This window comes from Gadus morhua, chromosome 9, assembly GCF_902167405.1.
Source record: "Gadus morhua chromosome 9, gadMor3.0, whole genome shotgun sequence".
Classification (NCBI taxonomy): Eukaryota; Metazoa; Chordata; class Actinopteri; order Gadiformes; family Gadidae; genus Gadus; species Gadus morhua.
The window spans coordinates 13,921,698-13,934,162 of record NC_044056.1 but is presented as its reverse complement, the minus strand read 5'-3'; the positions used below and the strand labels follow the sequence as shown (position 1 = coordinate 13,934,162).

Here is a 12,465-nt window from a genome sequence, read left to right as displayed (position 1 = left end):
CTTTGAAGGAATATTTTAAGTTTTGTACAGATTTAATTATTCTTTGAATAAAAAGTAGATGGCAGCAATTGCGCGTTGGCTAGACGACCAATAAAATGGTTAGACCACCAATATAACAAGTCGAGGACCTATGCTTTAACTTTGAAAATACCGCCGGAACATGTTACGTCGCAGTTGCATTTCCACTTCTCCAACGCGTTCGTGATCTTCCCTGCCTTCCTGCTCTAGTTGGTACCCATGTATGTATTGGTTGGTACCGCTACCACATTTTGCTTTAACGCACTGAAAGTCAGCAGGTGGGGTACAGTGGATCATTCAGACTGTATGCTTTCGTATAATCTATTTGAGAGTCACTTGACGTGGTAGGATAACACATATTCAAACTTTTACTCGTATCGTTTACTCGTTTGTGGTCATATACAAAGCCAACGCGACTGCTATTATAGATAGTTATTCTTGAGTATATTATCTTACTAACACTGCGTTTAGTACAATTCAGAACACTGTTACGTTGTTAAACGTAGAAATCGGTATAGGTAATTTCCGACCTCCGATTTCCTTGACGTTGGTATCGGTGACGTCACAGCAACTGAACAAGGTTGACAGCATGGCATGATCAGGCTGGAAACCCGAAACCCCTGTTTTTTAACGTACCCGCTTGGTTTTTAACGTTTTAACTTAGTAGAGTCCGTAAATGCCGTGTTCATTATTGCAAACTTTAATTTAAACGTGTGTGTGTGTCTTTAGAGTGTCATGTACGTGGTCCTAGATATGCATGCAATATCTGCATTTGTTTAGTTTATATTTTTTCTGCATTAGTCCATATTGTCAAATAAACATGTGTTGTAGGTGTCATGGGGACGTTGAGATTGGCATTAACAATATTTTTGCACTGCTATTCAAATGTGATTAATTGCACCATTTCAAAACAGGTTTCCTTGCTTGGCCTATTGGACACAGACGGCCCGCCGTAAATGAAAATGTCCCTGGTCCAGCGGGTGCTGCTGAGTTGGTTTTTTGCCCTCGTCTTCCTCATCATGCTGGTTCTCAAGCTGGACTCTAATATCGACTGGAACTGGTTTCTCATATTCCTTCCCATTTGGACCTTTGACGCGATTCTCATCCTCGTGCTGGTCGCGAGGATGGCAGGTCGTTGTAAACAAGCGTTGAACCCGCGAGATGGACATCAGAACCTGCCGCGCACAATGTGGTACCTCATAGCACTGCTGCTAAAACTTGGCTTTTGCTTGGCGCTGTGTTCCCGCCTGGAGAAGCTCACGGACATTTGGCTGAGCGTGGTGTGCATACCTCTCTGGACCCTGTTGGTTGGGGCGTTAGTAGAACTGGGTCACAGCGTGTTCCAGTACAGAAGGGAATGAGGAATGGACTACTAGGGTCATATTTCACTTCTTCCAGGACAAATTGAGGATGAAGATTGGAGGGTTTTTTTGTTTGTTTTTTAACCACTAAAGATATGCTTGAAGGGAAACTTTGTTACACTGCACAACTATTTTTATTCATTCATTGTTACAAACCATTTTCGTAAAAGTCAGTTCATTTTATGTGGTGCACTTCACATATCGGAGAACTGGTACACTAATACCATTTTTGTACGTGCTTTACCAAATACACTGTTTAAAACAGTTGACTTGATTATTGTGTCGACAAATCGATGTATGCATCTTATGTATCTCGGGAGTCGTTTTAGCATACACCAAACGGGACTGAAACGTCACATGTAGGAAACAAGAACTTAATATACATCATTGGAATATTGCCTTTTCTCCGATTTCTGCATGATATATTATTAATGGTAGATGTAACATTGACATCGAACGCCCAAAATGGGTACTGCAGTCCAAATTCATCATTTGAAGAGTTGTCTCCGCCCCCCTCCTGCCGAGACTCAAGCAGGTTGCCAGGTTGAGTTACACTGCCTACACGACTGCAACATAATTTGGTACGAGCGCAATTATATTTCGACACTGATGAACGACAAGTCCTACATTGTAAGATGAGTTAATACTTGCAATTTATTGTTTGTTGTATATTATAAACAAGTTCATGCTGCATCGGTCTTGAAAGCCTTCTGTTCTCTAAGCTTTCTCCATCTTTCAATTGCAGCGCCAGATCTCGATCGACCGGTTTTTACCAGGCCTTTTTTGCTTGCGTCAAATCTAGTATATCTGGATACATTTAGTTTGTTTTACGTCCAATGCTGCACAAACGGTGCCCCTTTATTTAATATCTGGCAACCTGAGATACTCAGAATTTGGAATCATCACTGGCCAAAAAAAAAAACGTTCCTACCCCTAAAGGCATTTTAAAAACATACTGGTTGTAGCATTGAGTAGCGTCGTCGGAGAAGCCGGCATTAGGCTCTCAATCTTTCCTTCATCTTGGACATACCATGGTCCTATGATTTAAAACTTGTCTTAACACAAAGAAGGCACACAAAATATTCTGAACCATTTATTGAGAGTTTTGGAGTATAAATCACACTACCAAGTCTTACCTTAGGAAATAAAATGTATTTACAAAATTCTCACGTACATTGGTTTCAAATAAAAACTGACAGTAAATGATATAAATAAGTTCTATGGAAAATAAAACTCATCTTACAAAAAATATATGCAATATCTGTATACATTTTCTCACCTTAATGCTAATACATCTATACTGTACAGTAGTATTTACAGCCCTGTGAGTCAGTGAATCCAGTCAGAAAACATTTCAAAGTGTTTAAACTAAAAACTGGTAAGACTACAGCAATATGTAAAAAAAAAAAAATCCCTATCAGGGGCATGAAGTGTTTCAAACATTGGGGTTTCCTATAGCAGAAGAGAAAGACCAGATGTTTGCAGACGGTCTGGTTGAGTACCTAACAGTTGATGGGTCACTGATTAAAAAAGCCTACATACATTCGCCAACCAACAGAAAATGTTGCTATTTAACTTACATTCTTGCTTCAGCACCCATTTAAAAGTACCGCCTCTGTTCAGATCACCATCGTGACTGTTGGTGTGAGCTATCCAATGGAATGTGTCCTTTGGCCAAACAGATTTTAGAACATGATCATATATGAAGGAAGGGTGCGGTTAAAAAAAATGACACTTCCACACAGCCTTGGCGAAGTTGTACAGTAGAAAGACAACCAAACGCTGAGACATTCATATTAAAAAGTCCTTCTGGGTTTGGGGGGTGTGTGGTTTAAGGGGCTGTTTTAACAACAGCTGGGACTCAGAGTTCGGCGTGGCTTTCGCCTGCTTTGGGTCCTTAGCTTTGGGTACTTTCGAGGGCGTTAATGTCCGACTGTCCGCTCCGAACCTGGAGCCGGACGTGCCTCGCGATTCACCGTGATGGTGACTCTTGACTCGCGTGTCTGTGTAGGACACAGGCAGCGTTTGGTGAGCGTCCATAGGCTTGAAGAGGTCAAAGGTGATGAGTGTTCGTGGTGTGGGTTTGTGGTCGGGCGGCGGAGCAAAACCCTGAGCGGCGTTGGTCTTCTTTCGCTCTTCCTTGTTGTTGATTTCCTTGTCCTTCTTTCCCTCCTTCTTGACGTGACTTTGTTTGAGGGGGCCTGGCTTTCCGTCCTCTCTGGCCGTCTTGCTCCGGGCTTGGCTGTCCTTCCCTTCCCTGTGGCTGCTCTTCTCCTTCTTCCCGTGGGAGGGCTTGTGTCGATGCAAGCTGCCCTCTTTAGAGTCCTCCCTCTCCGGCCTGGTGTGAGGCGGAGCGCTGGGCCGCTCTTTGTCATGCTCCTTGTCTCTCTTGAGCTGAGACGGCGCTTTGGAGGCCGACTCAGGCTCTTTGGACCCCCTGTCCTCCTTCTGAAAGGGGAGCGTTGAGTGACCACTGCCCTCTCGCGTCCCGTCCTCCTCCTTCTTCTTGACTTGGATCAGTGGGTGTGTCAAGGTCACACCCACAGGTTTGGTTTTCTCCCTCTCCCTGACCCTCTCCTTGTCTCTCTCCCGGTCTTTGGGCCTGTCTTTCTTATCCCGCTCCTTCTCTTTCCCCCTCTCTTTTTCCTTCTTCTCCCTGTCTTTCCCCTTCTCCCTCTCCTCTTTATCTTTGGCCCTTACCTTTTCCTTATCCTTTCTGACTGGTGTTGATGGTACGCAAGTGCCTGTACAATCCTCTCTAGCTTTCTCTCTCGCACCCGGGCTTTGTAGCAGCCTCTCTTCTGCCAGAGTAGGCTTCAGCGGCCTCTCTTCTGTGAAAGTAGGCTTCTGCGGCCTCTCTTCTGTGAAAGTAGGCTTCTGCTGCCTGTCCTCTGCCAGAGTAGGCTTCTGCTGCCTGTCCTCTGCTAGAGTAGGCTTCTGCGTCCTCTCCTCTTTGAGAGTAGGCTTCTGCGTCCTCTCCTCTTTGAGAGTAGTCTTCTGCGGCCTCTCCTCTTTGAGAGTAGGCTTCTGCGTCCTCTCCTCTTTGAGAGTAGGCTTCTGCGGCCTCTCCTCTTTGAGAGTAGTCTTCTGCGTCCTCTCCTCTTTGAGAGTAGGCTTCTGCGTCCTCTCCTCTTTGAGAGTAGGCTTCTGCGGCCTCTCCTCTTTGAGAGTAGGCTTCTGCGGCCTCTCCTCTATCACATCTTGCTCTTTTTTGATGTGCTGTAGCGTCCAGGGAGCACCAGCCTCTCCTTCCTCTACTACCCCTTTATATAGTGTCCGAGTGGCTGCATCCCTGGCCTCTCCCTGGCCTCCCCCAACCCCCTCCCCATTCTCCTTTTTGGGTGTAACCTCCATTAGGCTCTCTGCAAGCAGACCATCCTCCCTCTCCTTCTTGATGAGGTCTAGACTGGGCGTGGGCGAGCAGTCGTCTGCTGGCGGCTTCCCGTCCGTCTCCACCTCTTCCTCCTTGTAGACCCCCGTGTGTCCTTGCGAAGAGGGGTCCCTCCAGCCCTCTCTTCTTCTGTCACCAAAGTCTGGTGACATCTTCGAACGAGCGTGACAGTCCTTTGTCCTATCTCTCTCGTCGTCGTCGTCGTCGTCCTCCTCCTCCTCGCCATCATCGTCATCATCTTCGTCGTCCTCTTCCTCATCGAGTCGAAGCGGCGACCGTGTCGGCGTGAGCGTCTCATCTTCCCCCTTCTCCTCCTCTTCCTCTTGGTGATACTGCCGGAGGCGGATGTGCCAGGCTAGGCTGCAGACGGCCGACACCGTTTTGAACTGGTGGACCACTCCCCTGGGTATGAAGTAGATGTCGTCGTGGTAGAGCTGGATGCGAGCGTAGCGTATTCCCTCCCTCCTCAGCTGGTTCAGCTTGGCATCGTCGATCCACTGCACACACTGTGGAGGGGGACGAGAGTAGCAGAGGAAACTCATTTCACCACATTGTAGGCTACAGACAACACCGGGATATTAACCGCTGGGAGGAGGGGGAGCTCAACGGACATCCGTTGCAATAAGCAGACCCTCCAGGATTTTGCGATGCTGCGATTTGCAACTTCAACGCAACATCAACCAATCACTGCGAATTAAGTGCGGTGTCGCAATTTTAACCAACCAACGCAACTTTCCCGCAAATTTGACCAATCAGTGGCGTCTTGAACTGACGATTTTTTTCGCCAATTATTATTATTTATTTTTTTTACTTGTTACTTGTTGTGCATTAATTATGGGATACTACTTCTTGTAAAGTAGTATCGGCTCTAAATATCGGTATCGGCGTATCGGCTAAGGCTGATGAAAAAATATCGGTATCGTATCGGCCCTAAAAAATCTGTATCGGTCGATCCCTACTACAGAACTGCAGGAAGGACGTCAGACGAAGAGGCTATCACTATGACACAGGCAGTTGCATCCAAGTCAATAGCCAGCGCGAAAAGAATCAATTATTCATAGGACCATTTCTCAGTGTATTTCTTCTGTTAATTAATGTTTTTTTCAGTAATAACTTAATATTCAACAAATTACTCTGGGAAAATTGCAGTAATAACATCAGGAAAATCACAACTTTTATCGCAACTTTCACTTCCTCTCGCACTGTAATCGCAACAAAAACATTAAAAACACTGCAACTTTAATCGCAACTTTTTGGAAAAGCTCACACAACATCAGGCATTTTAGGCCGCAACAATCTCAAAAGAGGCCCGCGAAATCTTGGAGGGACTGAATAAGGCACCTTGAGGTGTACCCTGCGGTTAGTGTGGCAAATAAGATGCTACTAGGTTGAGCTGTGAGGCCTACCTGAGACAGCGGCGGTTCATGGAGGTCGAGCTGTAGCCTCATGACCACATCAGGGAAATCTCCGGCATGGAAGCACACCACATCTTTGGTGATCCGGGCCGGCCCATCACCGCTGTATGAAAAACCAACATGGGTAAGACTCAAAAGATCCCTGCCACAAAAAAAATCCACATAAACACAGGGGTTCACTTTGGGCAAGGCATCAGGCACTTACCCCTCTCCACAGCGGACTGCCTTTAAGACGCCCACGGCGGCTGTGGTCTGTCTTTCGAAGCCCTGGCCGATGTGGTCGGCGTGGGCTCTGGTCCGGTCCTCAAAAAGCATTTCCCTGGGCTCGCTGGCCCGCGGCAGGTACTGCAGGTTCTTTATCTCATTGGTGGATCTGCTACACATGTTCAAAGGAAAGCCAGGAATGTTCAAGAGTGTACAAGAATGACACAAGATGAGATCAATTGTATTATTTATCCTATCATGGCTTTGATGACATCCTATAGGAAAGCAGCTGAGCACAAATAACCAACTCTATTCATAACTTATTCAAAGACCGGTTGGACAGCTTGTCAAATCGTTAATTGCCCACCTTTTCCTCTTGAAGGGGGACTTCGGCATGTCTGCCATTGGGATCATTTGTTCTCCAGGTCGGACCCACATGATGGGCCCGTCGTCGCTCTCCGTGGGGCTCTGGAGACGGAGGCTTGAGAAGGTGCCCCAGGGCAGTGTCCTCTGCAGAAACGTCAACAACAAGCCACAGATCAAATACATAGCACCACACATTCACACAGCCATGGAAACTTGACATGTCTGATGCAGTAGCTACACAATTACCTACCAAGTACAATATTGCAGTACAGTAACCCTTAGTGTAGTTTTGAGAACAGTATTAGACAGTGTTAAGAGTATAGTTAAATAGTTGAAAGAAGTACATAAACCATCATCTCTTATAAGTAGGGATCCACGATATGGACTTGTTTCAACCGAGACCAATAACCGATAATTAACTGCTTCTCATGGCCAATACCGGCAAGTTAATAACCTGTGGTTTGTGACCAACCAACAGAAGCACTTATAATGATAAACAACCTGTTGCAGTTGACAATGCAAAGCACTTACAACAACATCATGTTCAACTGAGGGTGCAAACGTGTACTCAATTAAACGAGTACTTGTAAAGCAAGTTTGAAACATGATTGATGCATAATTAAATGGTCCAAAAATAAATTCATGCAGTTGCATATTGTGAGAAAGATAGAACAACAGATATTCAAGTTCCCATTAACAGCAATCTGCTGCTGGGAACTTTAGGTGCGATCAACAGTATAAGTCCTAAGTTCCTAGCGATGAGACCGGCCTTTTAAGAAAAGCTGTCTGTCAGGAGCGCTTCCCTACAGAGCCATATTTTGTTCCCCAATGGGTATAACATTCAAATCACTTAATAGGGATTATCACGCTAGCTCTACAACTCGGAAAAGCAAGTGAACCACCGTATGGCGAGTGGAGCGCTGGTGTGGGCATAATGCACACTGTGCATCATGAAGGTTCAACTGGCCTTCAATGTGTACATTGGGCGAAAGTTTTGGGGTATTTCTTGCATCTCTGGTAAAAAATGTTACACTTTTTCCCTCCTCTTTGAACCCTAGCTGAACATGTGTTGCTAATAACCATCATGCTGTCGTCCTCTGTGACAGTGAATAACCAAATCAGCGACGACATGTTTGCAGACATGTTTTGCTCCCTGATCTAGCCTACGACGTGTGGTTTACTCAGGTGCATTAATTATGGGAACAAAACATTACATAATTCAATACAAATATCCCATTACCAGCACATCGTGTTTTGGACCGATACCTATCGTGCATTCATACCTAGAGGTGGTAATGCAATTGTCCTACTAAGGTTTTCAAAAATAAATGGTTTGCTGTCAGTGTTTATTCTTGGACGTCTGCATCTGGAAGGCTCACCGCCAGCGGCCTTTTTCAGCACAACCCTAGCAGCTGCTATCAGTGTGGGCGCGTCCCGTACTCTGTCGAGACGTTAAAGAGCACAAACCTCCAAGAAGGGGGAGTCCGCCAGCATGCTGATGAACTCTGGGAAGTAATCCCCGACCTCCTCGTCCACAGCCCCCACCAGGCTGACCTGCCTCATGGCCCCTGCGCGGTACGTTCCCTGGGAGTAGGTCCGCTTCACCTGCCCCACGGGAACACAAGAGACAGCTGAGGCGGGACGGCACAGTGACCCAGTCGGAAAGACATTCATTCTGCGGACCTCGACAGCTCTTTGCACTCTACTAGTGGCCACTGCCACACAACGCTCAGTCTGCATTTTATTCTTTGCCTCTTTTTTTTTTAGAAAGTGTGTTTATTATACGTTGATGGTGCCTAAGGGTTATTAAATGATTGTGTAAATAAATAATCACTTGCGAGTCCTCGATTTGTACCACTTTCTATCCACATATATTAGCCTTACTATCAAAATAGTAAGACAGAAATTCTCTCACATGAAAGTTTCAAAAGTTGACATCTTGTTATTTTCATCATTGGTTCTGTAGAGCATGGTTGTCGTCACCATAAGCCTTAGCACGACACATATGGTTAAATGCTGAACCATTCTTTGTTAAACGTTAAGACACCAGCCCACACCATGCACAAGCGGCATTGTTTATTTTTTAACGTGACAAATTTCCATGTAGGGACCAAGGAGCCAGGTGTGTTGATTCAACAGTCAGGATTTGTATTTGGTGGGAGTATTTGGAGGACGTCCCAATGATGTCATTAACTGTATTAGCATTTCTAATGGTATGCACACCATCACAGACTTTGTCAGATCAAAACAGTATGTTTGGAAGGAAATTAGTTAACAAGGTAAAAAAAAAAGAATGCGTGTTTCATCCTTGGGACTAAAGTCTGGCCCAGCGTTATAGCAGTGCTATATCTGTAAGCAGGGATGGATGCATATCAGTGTTTGTGATAATGTTGTTGTTGTTGGTGTTGTTGTTGTTGTTGATGTTAACAACTCAGGGCCTTATCAATCCGAAAGTTGTCTACGAGTGCTCCCTTATGGAGAGCCTTGTCAATCACGTTGTCCCGCTGTAATCAGTCAGGTTGACTTAAGAGGTTTGTTTTTTTAACATCTGATTTGGCCCCTTGCAGTGACCCTCCCCTCCTCGTTCAAGACTTCAGCGACCTGTATGCCAGCTATAGCCAACTGCTGCTGCTGACGGATATTGGCTCCCTACAGGCTCCCTGTGCTCTTCATCATCACATCTCACACTGTGGTGCTGCTCCTCCCGGTCTCCAGCTCTTAGCTCTGTTCTAGGGCTGTGCTGTGCTGATGAAGTCCCCTGTGGTGGTTGTAGCTGCATGTTCTTGTCTGTGACCTGGCTGCTCCATGTTGTTTACAACAGTTCAGCCCCTCTGGCACCTACTGTGCTCACGACCTTCCCGAGAAGGAGGGATGCCTCTTCTCATGGTTTCCTCACTTGCATTCTGGTAGTTTTCCCTAACCTTTGGGGGTGTAAAGGGGTTGCCCGGAAGCCCTTTGAGATTGTTACTGTGATAGAAGTTCTTAACATAGGTGCTTTCAGGTCCTCCTGTAGACAGCAAAGCTCCCAACCCAAACAACAACAACAACAAACACTCACCTGAGAGCAGAAGTTTGCCATGGTGGTGGTCTCGATGTCCTTCTTGCCGAGGACCTCCATCTTCACCGGCGAGTTGGGGAAATTGTAGGAGAAGTAATCCAGGAAGTCTGGGAGGTAGGACGCTGCTCCGTGAATGATTCCCATGACAAAGTGTGCCGCCTGGTCCTGGTCCTCGCTGAAGGACAGCGTGACAAACTCCTGCGCAAAGCGCTGCATTTCGGCCGGGGAGAGGTGGGCCAGGTGCTCTGTGTAGGTGTGCGCCACCGACGCCCCTCCGTTCGCCTGCTGCTCCACGTGGATCAGACGGGCAAACTCCAAGCCTTCCAGGACCGGTGATGACGATGGGGCACACTGAAGAGGAGGGCTGAAGCCCAGCCTCTCCTGCGCCATGGCGGCAGTGGGAGCCAGGGCAGAGTCCAGGAGGTGGTCTTGGTGTGGGGCGGCTGTGTTGTGCCGTAAGCTATTGCTGCTGTTTCCGTTGATCTTGGTTAGGAAGTCTGGTAATTCAAGAGAGACACCGGCACAAACCGTCTGACTCGACCGGTGGTACATTTTAGGGCGACTGTGCCTGGTCTTCTCCCGCTCACCATCTTTGTGTTTCTTTTTCTTCTTCTTCTTCAGTTTCTTAAGCAGCATCTCTTCTTCCGACGTGGGTTGAAGTATCTCCTTCGACTCAACAGGCTCTGAGAACAGAATAGGTACAGTATGTTTCACATTAATGCAACGCCTTGTTACTATGGGAATAACTATGCTATTACTATACAAAATATCTACATGATTGATATACATAAAATAAATACATTGGAAGTTTGCATGTTATCCATACCTTTCTGCTGTGAAATCACTTCGCCATTCTCACTGCCAATGTCATTCACAGGTAAATTATGATTTAACTCCTTATCCTTCTCTTTTTTCTTGTCTCTTTCGTTGTCTTTAACGCGATGTTCTGAGAGAGAGAGAATTGCAATGTAATCAATGGCAAACTACCGTTAACTGAAGCCCAAACACCCCCACGTGTGCTACTGGGCCTAACAACATTGGGCTATATCAAGCTTTCTAACGATATATTAACTAACTTTATTAATGTGACATTTTGTTTCCAACTACCTCACTAATAACATTCTAATGCAACTGGTGATAATGTTTAAATGATTATTTTCGTATTCCCCTACCTTTTTTAAACACTTGCACGTCACCGTTCTCCGTCTTTGTATGGCAACTAGCAGGGCTCACTTTCTCCATAGCGATAGGGGAACTCTGCGTTTGTAAGGTTTGGTCCTTATCTTTATGCCGTTTATCTTTTGCCTTTTTTACTTTATGGGGCGATGCAAGGAAGTTGCTGATCTTGAATATTTTTCGAGCGGGAGCTGGCGCGCTGGAGTTGCTCGCCTTGGCCGGGCCGAAACTCCATTTCGCTGGGCTTCCATAACTCTGCTTCCCGTTGTGTTTTTCCCCTGCGCAGACATCTCCGTTTAGTTTCTTGTGTTTCAAGCTCTTCTCCTCGATTCGGACTTTCTTTGAGGGTGGTGAGTAAATATCACTGGAAGACTGTGGCCTGCTCTCGGGCGGCCGTTTAGGTATCAAGGGTTTAGGGGAATTTGTTTTGCTATTTGCTGCGAAATGCATGGAGTCCACGGACTCAGCCATCTTGGAAGTTTCTATTTTTTACGGTCAGACGTAACTAGTGCGTGAGAGACGTGCGAGGCGGGGCTCCGTGTTCTCTGCTATGGAGGACGCAGGTATCAGTGCGCAGGATGGGGGAGGGAGATTAACCTAGTCAATTGTTTACTATATTATGAGAGGAAACGTTGCCGTGGGAATTGATAGTGATACAACATAACAGCAAACAGGAGCTGGTCGGTTAATTTGATTTAATGTTACATAACAGCCTCGCTGTTATTCATTGTTGCGATGAAGGCGAACTATAGACCCAGGCGGAATAGGCCAAATTGGCCTCCGTTCAAATGGTTGGTTAATTAATGTCAGAGCTTCAAGGTTATGTTTGAATCGTATCGTGTGCTATGTTTTAACGGGCTACACGATGATAAGTGTAACAAGAACGGTTTAATATCGCTCAAACATACCACTAGGTGGTAGTATAGTGGTGAAATTACGTTCTCATTTGTTTTACACGGAAGTCTCCTATTATTTATCTATATCTATCGCACTAGTCGGCTGTTTCGTTCCCAAATACTAAATGTGTGATGGTGTTATTACAAATATTTACTTACTCCCCGTGGAAAACGCTGCCTGCCAAATATTGACAACTTTTGTGTACATAGTTTAGCAGGGCTGAGAGTGGCTTGCTCTAAAATAGCTATTTATTCATGTCGTCGGTGTGTGTGTGTGTGTGTGTGTGTGTGTGTGTGTGTGTGTGTGTGTGTGTGTGTGTGTGTGTGTATGACACTTAATATTGATAATGAGACATTCAACAAGCAAGCAATTTTTATTTTTGTATGCTAGTTTTATATAGGTAAATAGTAGCCTATCGATAAATGAAATAATATTTTCAGGCATTGTTTCTCTAAAATGCGATCTAGACGCGCAAGTATTTGCAACTTTGTTTGCGCGGGAAAGCTCAGCGCGCCTCTTCTCTGCACACGGGGATGCACAAACTCTGTAAATTCACCGGATCTGAGCGCCCGTGGACTT

The 12,465-nt window shown here is 45.8% G+C and overlaps 2 protein-coding genes across 6 annotated transcripts; one reads left to right on the top strand and one right to left on the bottom strand.

Annotated features, from left to right (window-relative positions):
* The first annotated feature begins 165 nt into the window (after positions 1 to 165).
* Positions 166 to 2,070, top strand: tmem60 (transmembrane protein 60). Of its 2 annotated transcripts, none has more exons than XM_030366581.1 (2): positions 166 to 296; positions 933 to 2,070. In XM_030366581.1, exon 2 carries the CDS (start codon positions 975 to 977, stop codon positions 1,377 to 1,379), a length of 405 nt encoding a protein of 134 aa, XP_030222441.1. In that variant the 5' UTR covers positions 166 to 296; positions 933 to 974; the 3' UTR covers positions 1,380 to 2,070. The 2 variants fall into 2 exon arrangements, with proteins under 2 accessions (XP_030222441.1, XP_030222440.1); XM_030366580.1 differs by having other exon boundaries at positions 178 to 362.
* A 389-nt stretch (positions 2,071 to 2,459) lies between these two features.
* On the bottom strand, positions 2,460 to 11,536 carry LOC115551011 (lysine-specific demethylase RSBN1L). Of its 4 annotated transcripts, XM_030366472.1 has the most exons (9): positions 10,986 to 11,536; positions 10,640 to 10,759; positions 9,814 to 10,496; positions 8,223 to 8,360; positions 6,757 to 6,899; positions 6,391 to 6,561; positions 6,177 to 6,288; positions 4,564 to 5,276; positions 2,460 to 4,533 (listed from the first exon to the last, which is right to left on the bottom strand). In XM_030366472.1, exons 1-9 carry the CDS (start codon positions 11,458 to 11,460, stop codon positions 3,171 to 3,173), a joined length of 3,918 nt encoding a protein of 1,305 aa, XP_030222332.1. In that variant the 5' UTR covers positions 11,461 to 11,536; the 3' UTR covers positions 2,460 to 3,170. The 4 variants fall into 4 exon arrangements, with proteins under 4 accessions (XP_030222332.1, XP_030222330.1, XP_030222331.1 ...); XM_030366470.1 differs by having other exon boundaries at positions 2,460 to 5,276; XM_030366471.1 differs by having other exon boundaries at positions 2,460 to 5,276; positions 6,391 to 6,558.
* Positions 11,537 to 12,465: the final 929 nt, after the last annotated feature.

What these genes read in the sequence shown, in the direction of transcription:
- LOC115551011 (XM_030366470.1), bottom strand. Translation starts at nt 11,460, where the DNA reads ATGGCTGAGTCCGTGGACTCCATGCATTTCGCAGCAAATAGCAAAACA. An exon ending in CGTGCAAGTGTTTAAAAAAG is followed by an intron (nt 10,760 to 10,985) that starts GTAGGGGAATAC and finishes TCTCTCTCTCAG; the next exon opens with AACATCGCGTTAAAGACAAC. An exon ending in AGTGATTTCACAGCAGAAAG is followed by an intron (nt 10,497 to 10,639) that starts GTATGGATAACA and finishes TTCTGTTCTCAG; the next exon opens with AGCCTGTTGAGTCGAAGGAG.
- tmem60 (XM_030366581.1), top strand. Translation starts at nt 975, where the DNA reads ATGAAAATGTCCCTGGTCCAGCGGGTGCTGCTGAGTTGGTTTTTTGCC.